Source organism: Notechis scutatus, chromosome 5 (genome assembly GCF_049901735.1).
Source record: "Notechis scutatus isolate UNSWTSFEM ecotype Mainland chromosome 5, rNotScu1.2, whole genome shotgun sequence".
Taxonomy (NCBI): domain Eukaryota; kingdom Metazoa; phylum Chordata; class Lepidosauria; order Squamata; family Elapidae; genus Notechis; species Notechis scutatus.
In genome coordinates this window covers 92,451,257-92,469,771 of record NC_142013.1, presented here as the reverse complement: position 1 = coordinate 92,469,771, position 18,515 = coordinate 92,451,257, and the positions used below count along the sequence as shown (strand labels likewise).

At 37.5% G+C, this 18,515-nt stretch overlaps 1 protein-coding gene across 3 annotated transcripts in view; it reads left to right on the top strand.

Moving 5' to 3' along the window:
• FGF14 (fibroblast growth factor 14) overlaps positions 1 to 18,515 on the top strand; it is a 334,049-nt gene that overhangs the window by 224,261 nt on the left and 91,273 nt on the right. For all 3 annotated transcript variants that reach the window (XM_087967331.1, XM_087967330.1, XM_026668942.2), the window contains 2 exons: positions 11,331 to 11,441; positions 13,868 to 13,971. In XM_087967331.1, the coding sequence (XP_087823457.1) occupies positions 11,331 to 11,441; positions 13,868 to 13,971 (215 nt within the window). The remainder of the gene's footprint in view (positions 1 to 11,330; positions 11,442 to 13,867; positions 13,972 to 18,515) is intronic.

Here is an 18,515-nt window from a genome sequence, read left to right as displayed (position 1 = left end):
CAAAAGGAATATCCTGGGTTGCTCTGGTGGGAGACAGATGAGCAGATGGCATGTAGCCTTCTGGTAAACTGGTGGTTTGCAAGACCCTTTGTAATTGCACTTTACATTGTGTGTATCATTAGCTGTCTGGAGTTATATGCTTAGGATGTGTAGCCAATTAATATGTATGTATGTATGTATGTATGTATGTATGTTATTCAGCTTTGTTCGGGTATTTTCCCACGTCATTATAGTTGTGCTTTTAAAGTTGTAGCAACGTTTCGGCAGAATCTCATCTGCCATCATCAGGCTTCTGTATTGTGTTCATCTGTGAGTCAGACTTTTACAGTTGTTTCAGTTTTAAATTTGGGGCTAGCCTACTGCTGTGCCAGAATGGTTTTTTCTTCATCCTGATTGGTTGGGAGTCTTGGTCTGTGTTTATTGGTCCTGGAGTTTGCTGTGTTCTGCTTGATTGGTGTTTCTAATATCTTCTGTCTGTTTTGTGGCTTTTTTTGTGTCTTGATTGGCTGGCAACATTGTGTTCCTGTATTGGAGGCTTTTAGTGTAGCTTGGCTCCGAGTAAATGGATGGCTATCATTTGTTAGGAAGCTAGGTTTCATCTGGGTGCCTGGTTGGGGTGTGTTTGAGCTGGAGGTATCAGGGGGGATCTGTTTGTGCCCAGGTGTTTGCCTGGCTTGTGGTGTGGAGATTTTTTTGTTTGTGAGTGCAGCTTCCAAATGATTGACAGTCTGGTGGAATCATCTCTTCTATTCATGCTTTCAGGTCTTTATTCAATCTCTATGGCTTCTCTGATAATTCTGTGGCTGGGGTTTTCTATAGTGGCTATGGTTTTGGTGCCATTGAAGTCGATGCTATGACCTGTGGCTTTCATGTGTTGGACTAGTGAGGAAGTGTGTTCCAGCTTTTTTACTGCATTTTTGTGTTCATCCAGGCGGGTACTTATTCTTCTATTGGTCTGTCCAATGTATGTGGCCGGGCATGATGCACAGGGGACTTCATGTATGCCTTGGTTTTTCAGGTCAATTTTATCGTTGGGGTTTCTAAGGATGGCTGCTATTTTTCTGTCTGTTTTGAAGGCAGTCTTGATGTGATGCCTGTGTAGTATCTTACTGACCCCCGCCCAAGCAGGAGACTCTACACCATTTCTGACAAATGGCAGTCCAATCTCTCCTTGAAACTCTCAAGTGATGATGCTCCCACAACTTCCAAGGGCAAGCTTCTTCCATTGGTTGATTGTCTCTCTGTCAGAAAGTTTCTCCTTATTTCCCGGTTGAATCTCTCCTTGTTCAGTTTCCATCCATAATTCCTTGTCTGGCTTTTGGGTGCTTTAGAAAATAGCTTGACCCTTTCCTTGTTACTTTTTCCTTTGTAAAGACTTTCTTCTAATCAGCACTGTAGCCTTTACGTGCACATTAAACAAATTGCACATCTACTTCATAAGCAAATCTATATTTTAACATTTCATCAATTACTTTATCTATCCCTGCAGACTTACAATTTTTCCAATATTTGTGAACATTACAGATTTCATTTTCATCCTTTTTCTAGGACCCTAACATTTATAGGTTCAGTTCAGTTCCACTCTATGGAATGAAACCACTATCATTTTCATAGAAAACTCTAAAATAGTTCTTCCAACATTCTCTTGCTTTATTTTAGAGACATAATTTCATATATTTTTTTAAATTTCATTAACTTAGCTCTGGGCCCCTTGTTTATCCCTTTTCACCCATTTCCAAAATAATTATCTGAAATTAACATCATTACATTTTCTATGCTTTAACAGTTCCTTATTTTCTTTAATCACATTGTTTATAATTATCTTTCCCCCCCCTAAACACTATATATTTCTCTCGTCCGCATTTTGAACCAATTATTCTTTCTCTTTTTCATAAGCAGTTTCTTTCCTCAATCCATCAAGAATCCTTTTTAGGCTTCCCATTAGCATAACTTTGGATCCTTTGATGGCACACTATAACATAATTCTTTTCACTCTTCTTCAAACAGTTTCCACTGTTGCCAAGGTACCATCAAATAGAAGGTCCATGCATTTACTGATACAAACTCATGTATATTCCAATATTCAAAATATTGGAATACGTCTATATAAATCCCTTTATTTTAAAACAAACATGGTAAGCCAGTTGTACATAGGCTGGATGATGAATCAAATGCCCAGAACATTAGGGAGCCAGAGTATTTGTTATTGGGCAAAATGCCAATCCTATACAAAGTAGTAATTCAATGTGTGCATTTTTCTAGTGTTACGAATATTCATAAATTCAGGTATGTGATTTTACATATTTCTAAATATATTTATTCATAAATGCAAGTCAAATTTTATTTTGGCAGATTAATAAAATGTAACCATTAAATTTGAGTTTTAAAAGGTGACAGTAACACTGAGGCATTAGTATTATATACCATTTTAATTTGGATGACTCTAAATGGTATACAGTTAGAGCAACAATATGCAATATATTGATACACAGTATAAATGTAAAGAATACATTAAATACAATAATTTTACATAGAAGTAAAATAAATTCAGTTCCTGTCTTTTAAACTTGTATTCATCTTAAAAATAATGGCACCAGCTTTGAGAGGGAGGATGAATCAATTCCTGTTGTTTTGTTGATGGGACCTCAACATGAGTTCTACATTATTTTCCATAAATCCGAGGAATATTTCCATGCTCTTTGATTCTGAAGGGTGTGCTTTCAATTCATCCAGTAACTTTAAATAAAATCTTTTAAAAAGTGTGTTCACATCATCCCTAGGAGTTGTAGTAAATTGGTAAAGTCTATAGCATTCTATTTTTTGTGCCAGTCTCCTTGAAAGAAACTCTCTCACTACTTAATTGTAAGAACTAGCAGCCTATTTTCCTCTCTGACTACAGGTGTGTGGATGTATTATCTACAGGCAGCTTGGAAATTAACTTTTTATCTCTGTCTTACAAAAAAACAAATAAGTCAACCTTTAATCTAGGAAATATTTTATACTTGGGAGTATTATGGTTGGTGGTTAATAGAAGAGTATTTTATTCAATTTAAGTATTGATCTCTGATGAAAACACCGTTTTGTCTCTTTACAAGACAAAACCATAATGAATTTCAATGGTTCCTGAAAAATCTTTTTTCATTACATAAACTGATGTAAACAATATCAGGTTTCTGATAAGCTTGTTGGAGGTTGTAAGTATAAACTTGAAGTGTCTTAGAAGCTCCCATCATTATGATACTAATGGAATATATTAATCTTTAAATGGAATCTCTCTTTATGAAAAAAGTGAGAAATTTAAGTGAAAACTTGAACATTCCTTCTTCATAATAACACAATTTTTCAGGTAGACCATAAGTAGCTCAGGATTGAATTGTGGAGTCATTAGTATTGTCTGAGCTTCATTTGAGCAATTGTTATCATGAAAAGGACAAATCATTCATTCATTCATTCATTTTAGTTTTATCCAATCTTTTAAGTTTATAAATAATTCAAGGCAGCAAATGTTCCTAATACTCCTTCTTCCTATTTTCCCCACAACAACAACTCTGTGTAAAAAGGTATGTTATTGAACTGAAATGACTTAAAACCTAACACAATATTTGTTGAATTTGGCAATTCAGCATTGTATTTTTTTATAGGAATAGCAGAAGGAAATGAAGGATGGGTGTGCACTGCCAAAATATTATGTACAATAGACTGGGAAAGACTTTTAGTTTGGCACACATCACACCTTAGAAATAAATATTGACCCTAGTTGTTGTTTAATTATTGTGTAGGATATATATTGCAAACTGCTGGCTAAACAATTTGGAAGATAGATGGATTCATTTTTTGCCAGAACATTGCCTGTGTCATATTTTTTCCTCTTTCTGTATGGCAGTTCTATTTCAGTCTGTCAATACATGCAAATGTTAAATGATATGCAGGTAATCAAGTGGTTCATTTCCATATTTAGTGCAATTCACACATTAACAAGAACCACACACAGTGTATGCTTTCCGACTATGCTAATAGCATTTTGCAGTGATGCTTTTGCATATCTAACCAGATGGAATATATCACTTCATCTCATGTACTCTTATGCATTTTGGCAATGAATAAATGAAGTTAATAGTAAGTTAAGAAACACTGCCACTTTATATTATGGACGATGCATCCTGTATAATAACAAAACAAAATTGGCTATGTTTCAGAAAGTTGTACTTAACTTTTCAAATTAAAGCTGCTATCTACAACTGGACTGCCCTTTCTGAACTCTTCATGGATGATCTAGGACAGAGGTTCTCAACCTTTTCTTCACCGAACATCCTTTTTAAATACCTGTTGTGGCCATGGATCATGGCCATGGACCACCAAGACTTAATACAAGATTTAAATAATAACATTTCTTTAAGACTTTGTGGACCCCCTGTAATGATATTGCCTCCCCTCCCCTGGTCCATGGACCACAGCTTGAGAAACACTGATCTAGGACATTTGATTTCTATTGAATTTTCCCAGGTGTTTTAGAAATTAAAATTCTAAAGGGATTTTTTTCTGAAATAGTGTAGCTAAATGAATTGCATTCATTCCTGTTGTTTAGCTAGAATTGCCAGGTGGGGAAATGTGTTGTTTTCTAGCTTGCCCAACTTTAAGTCACTTTAATTCTAATTGTTTTGGGATAAAAACTTTAATTTAGGAGAAGTTATATGAAGCTGATATAGTGATGAATGACATAGGCAAAAATTATATCAATTTGGTGGCAATTCCAATTATAAAGAATGAATATTCCAAATTATTTTTTTCTCAGTTATAGACACTATTGTATATGGATATCTTTTATTATTTGTGGTTCTATTTTAGTCAGAAGAAATGTAATCAGCTGATGTACATATGCTTCTAAATTAGTAATCATCAATGCAGATTGGTTAAGATTCTGTACAATTACAAACAAGGTGATGTCAACCTGTCATTCTTCTATTTCTTTGCCCTTTTGGAGGTGACTAAATTAAAATGGATTACATGGTTTGATTTTCATGGAAGATCAGTCCATGCATGGCAGTTTTAGAATCACTTATTTCCATGAGTAATGAAGATTTTAAGTCACTTGTAAATTGTATCCTTGCTAGAAATTTACAGAACATTTTGTATTTCTTGTTAGAAGTGATCAGAAAAAAATAATACAGATAGTTCCATTGAGGTTGACATTGTACGTTGTCCCTGTACAGGCTGGTACAACAAACAAGTACATACATTTTTGTAAACACCATTTTTTGTAAACTTCATGTAAACATCAACATGTTTTTAACTCCCAAAACATAAAATCTAGCTGTCAGTTCTACTAAGCTATTCTACTCAGTAAGTATCCTTTTTAAATAATAATCTTCTCATAACATGTACCGTGTTTCTCATAAAATAAGGCCGGGTCTTATTTTTTTTGGGAGCCCCGAAAAAACGGCTAGTACGTCTTTTCGGGGGTGACTTAATTTATTCCTCACATGCACCTCCACCTAGAGTGCCCCATGCGCATTCACCTTTCCATGAGGCCACCACTGGAAGCTCCCCAGAGGTAGAGTCACCAGCCGCTTCTATCAGCCGGTAGAAGCGGCCTCGGGGTGAGCACCCACGCGCACTCACCTCGCCACGAAGCTGTTTCTATCAGCCGATGGAAGCTCCCCAAAGGCAGAGTCACCAGCCGCTTTGGGGTGAGGCGTGGCTGCCCGCACGCGCACTCTCCTCGAGGCTGTTTCTATAGGCCAATGGAAGCTCCCAAAAGGCCAATAGAAACGGCTTCGTGGCGAGGGGAGTGCGCATGGGAGAGTGTCTGCAAACTTTTCTTAGCAGAAGGGAAGCAAGCTGAGTTTCTCTCTCTCTCTCTCTCTCTCTCTCTCTCTCTCTCTCTCACACACACACACACACACACACACACACACACACACACACACACAAAACATCACCCCTGCTAGCCCTCGTCCCTGCACCAGATCAGCCAAGCCCTTCTGGCGAGGGAAGGTCTCAGCATCTGCGGGGTTCCCACCGCCGCCCTCCCCTCCCCAGGCCAGACCTTTTCCGGGCAACCTGCCAAAGTCCCAGGGCAGCCAACCTCCCTTTACCTGCTGCCGCCGCTGGTTTGGGGAGCGGGGGGGGGGCGCTGGGAGGGAAGAGGAGGCAGCAGAGCTCGGCTACCCTTAGAAGGGAGATTGGGCAGGCTCCCGAGAGGAGACGCCGGAGCAGTCCTCATGGTAATGCAGTGGGAAAGCAGGGTGAGTGTGAAAGGGTCGCCGCGGTGGCACAGGAGGGCGGGAGGAAGCTGGAGTGAAGAAGGGTCGGGGAGAAGCTAAACCTTCCTTTCTATTGCTCTGGTGAGGGCCGAATATTTGCAGGGGCTGGTTGGAAAGGCCTAATTTTAGTCTAAACCTTGTCGTGGAAGGGGAGTTGAACGGCGAAGGCACTCTGCACATGATCCGAGGCAATCCTGCCACAGCTCACGGGTGGCACTGCTAACAGTTGGGGGGAGTCTGAAAACTTCAGCGACGCCTCCTTCTCTCTCTCTCTCTCTCTCTCTCTCTCTCTCTCTCTCTCTCTCTCTCTGAGCACCTGAAAGAGCACCCATCATTAACCAATTAACCAACGCCAGCCTCGGAATCCTTTATTTCTGCATAATTGAGGATGAGAGAGGAACCGTAAAACCAGGGACTTGGTGACGAGGGGCAGGTTCTATTTTTTTTTTTTTTGATTGAGTTCAATCATGAGACATTTCTGGATTTCATCGGACATCCGAGGCATTCAAAAGAACTTTTGAAAAACTTGCGGGTCTAACTGTGAGAAGCAATGAGTTCGGTCCTCTCAAATGGCGGAGGTTCTCCTCTCCTTTAGCTGAGCGAGACCTGGGCGATTTTAGGCCAAAAGCTGCCCCAGAGAGATTGATCAGAGAATGGGCAGGAAAGCAAAACAAGAACACATTTGGGCTAAGACCTTTTCTCCCATTCCCTCCGTCGCAATCTCACAATTTTTATCCAGACACAGATATGCGTGTGCTTTCTCTCCTGCCCCGCTGATAGATTCAAAAACAACTAATGCCCGTTCCCCTCACCACGAGGCTGTTTCTATTGGCCAATGGAAGCTCCCCAAAGGCAGAGTCACCAGCCGCTTCTACCGGCTGATAGAAGCAGCTGGTGACTCTGCCTTTGGGGAGCTTCCATCAGCCGATAGAAACGGCCTCGTGGTGAAGGGAGTGCGCATGGGCACTCGCCCCGAGGTCGCTTCTACCAGCCAATAGACGCAGCTGGTGACTCTGCCTTTGGGGAGCTTCTATCGGCTGATGTTCTATCAGTAGTAGATCAGGGTATTCTATCCTAGGCTACCTGCATGGTGCTCCTAAAGGCAAGTTTTCTCTCCCCCTTCCCTTCCCCCCCATTTCTCTTCACCTTGTGTAGTTCTAACGAACGATGTAAGAAGTGGTGGGGAAACGCATGGTTTAAATAGGCCTAAATTTTGGGGGCGGGGCTTAATTTCACCTCATGCCTAGAAATCATGCTGGGCCTTCCTATTGGTGGAGGCTGTATTGTTGGAGAAACACGGTATATTATGAAAATATATATCAATTATTAAATAAACTACCAAAGTCATGGAATCATACCTCTTCTGTATAATTTTGTGTTTACTAAAATATTTGGATATTTTATAATAAAGTCAAAATTTTCTCCCAAGTTTTAGATTTGAAATATTCCTTCTATTTCATGAAGTTTTTGACTCTCATGCATAGAGAAATATATACAGTCACGCACGCTGCTGTTATGTGTATATTTAGAGCAGGGAGCCCAAAGTGGTGGCTCACGGGCCAGATGCATCAGGTGCAGGCCATGATGGCAATGTGACGCAGCGAGTTTGACACCCATGTTGTAGAGAGGTACAGAGACAGTTGGGGGGGAAAGCTTTCAAGATTCTGATATATCAGCCTATATCAATAGTTATAGAATTACTTTGGTATCTGTTTCCTAACGTGGTCTATCTTAGATGCCTAGGATATATCAAGCATGGGGTAATGCACAGTGTATGGCTGGTGTTTCTATAGCACACTCTTTATCATATTTTTATTCAATATTCCAAAATAGTTAGAAGATATTATTCAATTAGTAGTAAAAAGTAAAAGATTTGAAAACAATGAATCTTTGTTTCAGGCCAATACAAATGCCTTTTATATCCAATAACATGGACTTGCGATCTTGTTAAAGATCAATTTATAAAATATTCTAGGTTCACTAAGTTTAATTACTTTGGAAGGTCATCATTTATAGTCTTGGTTGCACGAAAATCACTGTGGGATTACACTGATTTTTGTTAAATCTTGTTTATGACATTTGGAGAAAAGTAGAATCTTATTAAGCTTACCCTCAAAGAAGCGTATTTTCTGAATGAATTTTTAGCCATTGCAATTTAAAGGTAATATTATTTTTGATAAGGTTAGCATATGTTTTTTGCATGCAAAAGTGATAGGTTAATTCTCTGGCATCTACAGGAATTGTTAGGAAACACTCTGATGTCTTTAATTTTAGAGAATGTTATCAGTCAGTATTGAATTAAATGATCCAGATGGACTGATAGTCTGTTATTATAAGACAAATTCATTTTAACTGAGCAATTATAGTATCATATGAGCAAGACTCTGATTTGAACCAAATTCTATAGAATATAAATCTGGCACTTTAGCTGGTAGGTCCTTTTAATAGCTACTTAACTATTTTAAGCAAATCTGTATCACAAAAGCATTGTGTTTTCAAATGGAAACCAAGGACTGATTCAAATATTTTGTGTGAAGTTTTACTATCACAACAAGGCTTTTCCTGCTGACTATATAACGTATACCACCATTATTCTAAAGTCCTAGCTTCTTCCCTGTTAATTATGCACAAAATGTCAATTTTTAAAATAAACCTTTTAACCTATAGGTTAGTTTGGCTCCCGAGTGGGATGTCGTGATTTCTTGTATTCATAATTGCATTCTTGACTGTGGGAGTTACTTTACTAGAGTTTACTCGGGCAAGAATGCCAGTTAACAATAGCAATAGCACTTAAACTTATATACTGCTTCACAGTGCTTTATAGCCTAAGTGGTTTACAAAGTCAGCATGTTGCCCTCAACAATCTGGGTTTTCATTTTACCAACCTCAGAAGGATGAAAGGCAGAGTCAACCTTGAGCCATTGAGACTCAAACTGCCGAACTGCTGCCAGTCAGCAAAATTAGCCTGCAATATTGCATTCTAACCACTGTGCCGTATTAGGTCAACAAGCAATTCCAACTTAAAAATGAGCCTGAATGCTCCAAGCACTCAGGGTCCATTAAGTTCAGAGAACACTTGGGGGGGGGGGGGGAACCCACCAGATTAAAGTATACTTATTATTCTGACTTCGTTCTAATACAAAAGATTGCTATCAAATTGTGAAGTCAGGTGTCTGTTAAGTTTAAGCTTCATGAAGTTGACCTTAGTGCTGTTTTAAATATGTGAGCAGGTTTAATTTATTGTTAACTTTTTTGGACACAGATTTTGATGGAAATGGGAGATGAAATCATTTAATATTTAATGTTCTTCGATAAAACTCTGTTCATTATTAACTAATCAACTTACCAAATGGTACCTTTGTTAACAAATTAAGCACCTAACTGGCCATGGTTGACCTTGAGAAACTAAGCCAGATCTAATTGGTACTTCAATGGGAAACACTAAGAAATGTCAGGCTGTAGGCTAGAAAGAAAGGCAGACTGCTTCTGTATTACTATTAAGAAATTGACATGTGTCAGTTAATGAAAAGGTCAGAAATCAAACTTGACTCCAACGAAACCACATTTACAAATGAATAATGGAAACTAAGGAAAGAAAACTGTATTTTTGTTCAGTAATTGCATGATCTTAATTATTAGCATGTTCAGCTTATGCTAACCATTCTAGTACATTGTAATAAAGAGTCTCTACTAAGTTTGATTTTTAGAAGTACTTAAGGAATGTTCCAGATCAAGGGTAGGAACTTGAAAAAAGAGTCATCTTTAGGTAAAAATTGACAGGATTGCATTTAATTTAATTTTGTTGCAAAGGTTTAAAAACATATAAGAAAAACCTACAAGTAACAGTATTTGAACAAGAGCTGGTGAGCTATAACAGGTGCTGTTAAGGGAAGAGTGAAAATTAATTTGTACTAGGACAGGGCTGTCAAACTTCCAGCTCTTGGACCGGATGCGTCACATGCTGGCCACGCCCATGCCCATTTTAGCGAAGTGGGAAAAAGTCCTGATAGGTCACATGACACTCACGTGATGACATGAGTTTGACACCCCTGTACTAGGAGATGGAGATGAGTAATTGAGTAAAAAATCCCTGTTTGAAAAGCAACATTTCTATTTTAATGTTAAGATTTTTCCCAGTATTTCCATATTTCTATTTCATAAGAGTCTTTTTTATTGCTAAGTATGTTTGCCAGTGTTAGACTTTGCTATATCTCATGAACCAAAGATCCAGGCAATGAGTTCTGTGTGCTTTCAGTGTCTTATCAGTAAACATTTTCACCAAAATGTAGCTAATTTTCTGTCGATTCTGTGGGGCAGCAGAATAAGATAGTACTGTGATTTTTTTCCTGGACAGAGATCAACCAAGTTTGCAAAAACCTACATAGTGCACCTCAACATAAAAGAAATCCTTATTATAGGATAAGAAAAAAAATGTTAATGAAACTATTGTAATTTTTCATCTGAAACCATTGACAACTCACAGGATATTATAATCAGCTGATAGAAGATTGGGGTATTGAACAAACTACTGGGAATTTTTTTAAAAAAATGGCCAAATAACTTTTCGTGATAAAACACTGTTTTCCCCCATTTCATTGTTATTATCTTGGAGCTAAAATTGCATCAGCTATTTGATTATACTATCTGAAAAGCAGGCCTTAAGGATAGCCGTATATAGAGATGAAAGAAGATAATAATGCCAGTTAGATGGGCAGCTCTGTAAATTAGGTAGATAAATAAATAATGAACCTTGTTGGGAATATTCAGGAAGCATTACCTAGGCAAAAAAGATGACAACCCTTTTCAGATAACAAGATAACATTCAGAAGCAGTTCAGGCAGATACCTCTCTAAGTTGCTGATGTATAAGAAGGAACAGCACAATGAGACTTGCAAGCTTATAGCCAGCCCCAATAAAAGTAGTTTTAGTCTTCCTGTTGAGTTGATTTCCTGGTCAGGTGTACCTAATGGGCATAACACCTGGTTCTAATGTACTTTGTTTCTGAGAGAAAGATATAGAAATATCTTAGGTATTGTGACTAGTGACAATGTATGTTTGTCTTTTCAGATCCCCAGCTCAAGGGCATAGTGACCAGGTTATATTGCAGGCAAGGCTACTACTTGCAAATGCACCCAGATGGAAGTCTCGATGGAACCAAGGATGACAGCACTAATTCTAGTAAGTGATCTAAGAAACTATTCAATACTTTTACACATACATGCATGTACACACAAAACATAGAGTTAACCATTCCAAAATGAATATCCATCATTTGTATGCCTTCCTGATTTCTTTATGGTTCCTGATATGCCATTTTTAAAATCATGTCTCTCTTTCATACCTGCTGATGTCCTTAGAAAATGAAAAGCCCTCCTATCTCATTGGAATCCTTGAGTAAGGCTAGTGAGTGTTCTACTCCTATCTGCCAAAGACTAGAGAAATCATGTAAGCAACAGTCCAGAACACAATCCCTCAGTTTGAATTCTTTAAATACTGCTTTCTTAATCAGTGCTCTTTGTTAAAATCTAATTAAGGGAGACTTTCTTACAGTGGTCTGAAACCACAGAAAAGTAGTTACTACCTAAGAATCACCATGGATAGAATGATCACATTACACTAACAACATTTCAGAATAACAGAGTTGGAAGGGACTTTGAAGATCTTCTAGTCAACTCGCTGCTCAAGCAGGAAACCCTATACCATTTCAGACAAATATTTTGACTACATGTTTGTAAAAGATATTTCCCCCTTATTTCTAAGGTTTGTTTTAGTCCCTTTTCTCAGCTTTTTCACAAACCTAATATAAGAATATAGCATTTCTGACTATTAGACTTGATATTCAGTTCAAAATGTAGCACATTCAGCATAGATGAAAAATATTTGTGGATTTATCTAGCCACTCAACTTGTAAAAATGCAACTCTGAGTGACATATAGTAATAAAAACAACATAATATTCTTAGCAATGAAGCAACACAGAATCATCAAAGACCACAAATACAAAGTCAGGGTATATCACTATATCCTTCACCTACCAATTTATCTAATATCTTGGCCCAAAGCCCAAGGCAACAGTCAAGATCTTCAAACATTAGCAGGGTCAGGATCAAATTTTTAAGGGGAGGTTTTCCCCCCCCACAGGACAGGTATTACAAAAGAAAAGGTACCTCTCCTAAATCGCTCCTGATGGCATTAACTCAAGAAGAGGCTTGGCAGGATGCCCATTCTGCTGGAGCATATAGAATGGCAGAAAGATCTAGAGGCAGACAGTCCCACAAATAACTTGTTTGTGAGCCATGAAGGGCTTTATAGGTAACAACTGGCAACTTGAATTGTATTTGAATTGTATTTGGAGTTCTACTGTGAGCCACTAAGTAGAGGTATCAGATGGGTTGCCAAGATGGAGAAATTATTTTGCTTATGTGATGAATGGCTGAAGCACATCGTTTGTTTGTTGCATTATTTCCAGGGGTGGGCTGCTGGGGACTCGCAAGGGCTAGGGAGAGCCCCTAGTTAAGACTCTGCAGAGATCAGAGAGTCCCCAATAACCTCAGAAAGACAAGCAGCAAGGGGAAGCTCTTAACAGGATTAATTGAACTTCTGGGCATTCAGCCAAGAGCATTTCACACCTCGTAAGAGTGTTGCAAGCTAGATAAACAATCCACTCAGTGCTTGGGAGGGAGAGTCATTGAGAAAATCAGATAACATAGCCACTAGCCTCTGAGGGGATTAATTCCCAAATAATACGAATCACGTCATTCACCAGAAACTTCACTAAGACTCCTCTCACAGTCACTGCTATTAAGTCTGGTTTCACCCAGTCTTTTATTTAAGTATTAAATGCATGAAATAATAAACAACTTTTTGGTATATATCCTTTTTTAGGTAATTAGGGCAAAGAAGCAACGTCGAGTTGGCCACACTACCCAGTCACATGACCAGCCACACCCACCCAGCCAGTCATTAGGGCAGAGAGCCCCTTGCTAAAAAAAATTGAAGCCCACCCCTTATTGTTTCCATATGTGAAACTAGAAATAATTGAACCAGAATACAACCAGAATACAAATGTATTTAAAGGTAACTTAAAGCTTTCTGCACTAATCTAAGGGTATATTTGAACTTTGTTGTTTTATTGTTCTCTTATAATATATTCATTGTCAAAATTTGACCTGGGTTTGCACAACAAGTCAATGTACTGTAAATAGCTAGGGTGTCGTTCAGTGAATGTGTAACCCTCATGACCATTGAGTAAGCCATGGCGTGGTGTAAGAATGGGCAATTTTTGCAGTGTTTTTTCAAATTGCTAAAGTTGGTCTTAAACTTTCCCTAAATCTTCCTCTTCAAAAAAGAAAACAGAAATATGAAAATTGCCTTGCTTTCTCTGGAAAGACTTTGATGTCCACAAATGGGCTCTAGGGATAGGGGGCGTGGCCTCCAATTGGTGTTGCAGGTTTTATGAACACTGCTCCCATTGCTGCCATGTCTATCATGGTAAATAGTGCATATAAAATGCTATAAGCTATGCTTATTATGTCAGCAATATTATTCCATTAAATGTCTTTGATGCCTTTGCTTCCATGTGATAGATCTTCTTTATTTTTACAGCATTGTTCAACCTCATACCAGTGGGACTTCGAGTTGTTGCTATCCAGGGTGTAAAAACAGGCTTGTATATAGCCCTAAATGGAGAAGGATTCCTTTATACATCAGTAAGTAGTATATCAAAGCTGTTGGTTATAAAGTAAATTCAATTCAATCATAGAAAATTGTCTTGGGATTCTTACAAGAAAGACAACATAAATTCAAATAATGCATTTTTATTTTAAAAGTTTGATATTTTATTGTTCTTCTGTATTATTTTAATTATATAAAAATGGAAGGTCATAAATAACTAGGATAAGAAAATCTGTTTTGAGTCACAGGAGGCAAATTAAGGCAAACTAAACAATATTGAAATAATATTGTTTTCAGTGGAAGAGATATATTCACATGATTATTTCTTCTACTGACATCAATAAGATTCTAATCTATCTCAGTACATAGGATGATTTCAATATTTTGAGCAGAATAAATGATTAATAATTGTATAGTTTTCAGATTGGAAATATGGTGAAATGGTAATTTTTAAATACAAAACACAGATTGATTAATGTGATTTATTATGTTGATATGCCTATCAAGTTATATATTGTATGTTATACCTTATAAGGCTGTAGGGCACTTTTAGGATAATCCTGAAATCAAGATGTTATAATCAAGGCATGGATAATTATCACTAAGTCTGATTGGCTCAGGAAAGGTCACAGTTGGCACATTAGCCATACATATGCAAATACACTCATCACAACTATTACTAGCAAATCTGATAACAGCTGAAGATCAAGGGACACTCCTAAACTGCAAACCTGCTCTTTCCACGGATGTGCAAGCCCATGTCAGATACATTTTACCTCAATCTCCAAGTCTAGTTTTCTCTTACCTCTTCTTATCGGCATTTAATTTCAGCATATTTTCATCCAGCCCCTTTATTAAAATTAGTATGCAGAGGTACTAATTGCTATTTTGGGGTTTGATGACAGTAGAGTAGAGCTAATCCCATCGGTCTACTATTTGTAACCTACTCTAAAGCTCTTAGCAGTTTCATGTAGCAGTAGACAGGGCAAGACAGATTTCTGAAGAATACTATAAATCAACAATCAAGTTGTTGAACAGTGTTCCTCCAGCACACCTTCTGGGTATGTCTTGACAAAAATGATCAGAACCATTGCAAAACACAAGATTCACAGAGAGGTTCAGGAAAACTAGTAGGGTTGCACCCTTAGCCCCAATTTCCTATCTAGGTCATATTAAGATGACCAAAGTAGGCTTAATATTATAAATATTTAACTTGATATCTGTGGGCACCCCTGACAATGCTGAAATGAAAGACAAACTTGTTAGCAAGTGACCCAGCATTTTGGTGTTGGATTTTCACTAATGCAATGACACTCTATCCTTGTCTTCTTAAAATCTCTTATATGCTGTGTAAATGTCAGAGAGAAAGCAGGAGGAAGACATTTCTATTCACCTTTCTCCATTGAGTCAACGACACTCACTAGATTCTATCTTTTAAATTTCTGTTTAGTTATGTAGATGTAGATACAGTTCTACCTTGGTACTCAACTACTTTGAAACTTGTCGAATTTGGAAGTCAACTCATTTTGATATGAAAATTTTGTTCCAGTACTTGTCATTTGTTTGATATTTGACATGCAAGCCAGAACTTGTTAATGTCAGCTGTCCCATGACTTTCCAGCCAAAACAAAGGCTCATGCACTAGTCAGTTGGTTGGTTTGGTACTAGTTTTTAATACTTGTCATGTCTCCTGGAACCAATTAACGATGAATACCGAGGTACAAGTGTATCTACATCTCTACCAGTGAACTATAGCTTTAATTTGAGGTGAAGTTGCCTGTGGCCAATTATGAACATGGCAACATATAATTGTTAATCTAATTAAAGTTGTATCCTCACAGGACTTTTCTGTTTAGTGGGTTCCTACACTGTGCACACAGATGCTTATATATGATACATGATATATACTTCTATCTCCTCTGTTTAATGATATAGACACAACCACCAGTTTTCAGCAGTATCTGCCATTTCCTAGCATGTAATATATACTTTAAAGAATATAAGCTATTAGAAGAGATATTTGATAGTTCCTTATGCTTTCTACATGTTCTGCCTAAAAATATACGATGTTGCTACTGTAATGATTTATTTTATTTAAAGGAATGTTAAAAATAGTATGAAGTTCCTGTTAGCCTTCATATTCATTTGTTTGGCATAGATGAGGATGTTCCCAAAGTTAATTAGAAGGAAATGTTCTAATCACTTAATTCTCATCAGGGCAAAAATTAATCTTGTACAGCATCTCTGTATTATATACAGAAGTATGATGTGTGTAGTGTGTATATTTTCTTGTGCAACACTATGTATGACACAAAGGAAGTGAAACATAAAATATATATTATCTCAGTTGAATGCACGAAATGTTAACTCACCATTGGCTTCTTTGTTTCTTTCAATCGTATTTGCAGTTCGAGATGTTGGTCAATATGCACACATGTTTGTATTTATATGTACTATTCTCATTGTATGTACTCTTTGTCATTTTTAAGATGGTTACAATCTGACCTGCATTTCTTAGAAAGAATGGCTCAAATATACAGTAGTATCTCAGTAAGGTAAAGCCACTGTAAATAAATGCTAAGAAGATTCTTGCTTTCAAGAATCACACTGTAAATATATAAATGTGTTGTGGCAAGACCAGTCAGGAAAAACATGTCAAAACAGAGTTGAACATTGAATTGACAGATTGAATACATGTTATAAACTGACATTTGTTTCACTATCAATTGGTGCCATTGTGGATTTTAAATAATATCGTTCTAATATATTGGATGTCACGTATGCTATTTAAAATTGAGTATGAAAGCATAGGTAGAATAACTGCTATGTATTTTTTGATGGCGATGAACTAAAGTGGTAGCATAGAAGGTCATTTGTCAAGTCTAAAGGTCATCAGGAGTGAAGTTCCATCAATAATAAATATTTTTAAATGCTTTAAATAAATAATGCACTTTTCAAGAGGCTGCCTTCAAAGACTACCTGAAACTGGACAAATTCAAAATGATGCTACCTGATTGTTGAATGGATAGTCCCAATTCAGCATCATGTGGGGGTTGTTTTGGCTATTGGAAGATTTTCAGGGAAGACTCAAATTGTATGACAGCCTATCTGGCTCAGGTGCTTTACTCTTTATGGCTCTGCCTCCTCGAAGTAGATTCTCCATTCTTCTGCACCCCACACACTTTTGGTAAATTTTCTTTCCTCAGCAACATAGAATCAGCAATATGGAGAAGACCTTTCTCTATATGCCTATGGAGGTGCCAAGCTTATGGAATTGACTACCCCGTAGTGAAAATGCTTTAAATAAATGCCATTTGTCTTTTGAGAGTCTGGACAATGGGACAGTGAAGAACAGTGATCACTATTTTTCTTGGGCATTTAAGCTATATTTTCTGCAATCCTTTCATAGACATTTCCTTAACAGATTCCCCATGCTTTCAACAATGACAGAACTTCTAATGTACAGCCGTCACTAGAATAGTTGGGATACATTCAGAGAAGTATCTGCCTTGAAAATAGCCTATGCTGAACTGTATTGCCCAGTCAAACGCAGGAAATGTTTTATGGCATTATGTCATAAACTGTGTTATGATAATCTCTATATCATGAAGAGTTTTATAAAATTTACCACATTTCAGTTCCATGAGAGTCATGGGTTCCAAATTTTGGACTCATTCTACAACAATGGTGACGAACCTATGGCACGTGTGCCACAGGTGACCCGCAGAGTCCTCTCTGTGGTCATGCGCGCCATCACCCCAGCCCAGCTCTGCCATGCATGCGCATGCACTTCCTGCCGGCCAGCTGGTCTTCCGGTCTCTGCTGCACATGCACATGGGACGAAGTGCATGCACATGGGGTGCACATGCATGTGTGTATGGAGCATGCATGTGTGTTGCATTTTGGGTATGTGCGTGCATGTGCATGTACTTCGGGCACTCGGTGCCAAAAAGGTTCACCATCACTGTTCTATAAGTTAGCTCATCTGAGGTATCTTGGTTCAAAAGTTGTTGCCGTAGGATACATCATTTCACCTAGTATCATTTTTTGTGACCTATCCAGAGTCTGATGAAATGGATAGTACACAATTAATGTAAAATAAATATAATATCATTATGATGCCTTTTACAAATTTTCCTTCATCATTTATTTTTCTACAGATAGATGTGTCTGTAAAACCAAATGAAAATGAAAAACTTTCCACAAGAAGAGCATCATATGAAAGTTCAAGGCATGAAACATTTGTGATTATTGCTTAAGCTCTAAAACATTATTAGATCAGAATCTTGATCTTCACATTAATGAGCAAATATTAATATTTGCTTTTTTAATCTGCATACAGCTTAAAGGAAATATTCTGAAAGGGAACTGTCTTTTATTGTTCACACATGATTTCCCATTTACTCCTCAGGGGTGGATGATCATGATTTGAAAAAACTTAATAGTGCTAGAAATGGTGAAATAATGCTCTTCTAGAGAAAGGTCATTTTCATTGTAATAGATCAATTAATATAAGATAGAATCAAGTCAATAGAGGTGTTTTTAGTGGTTATTTAATATTTCTTTGCTTAAGCCTGGA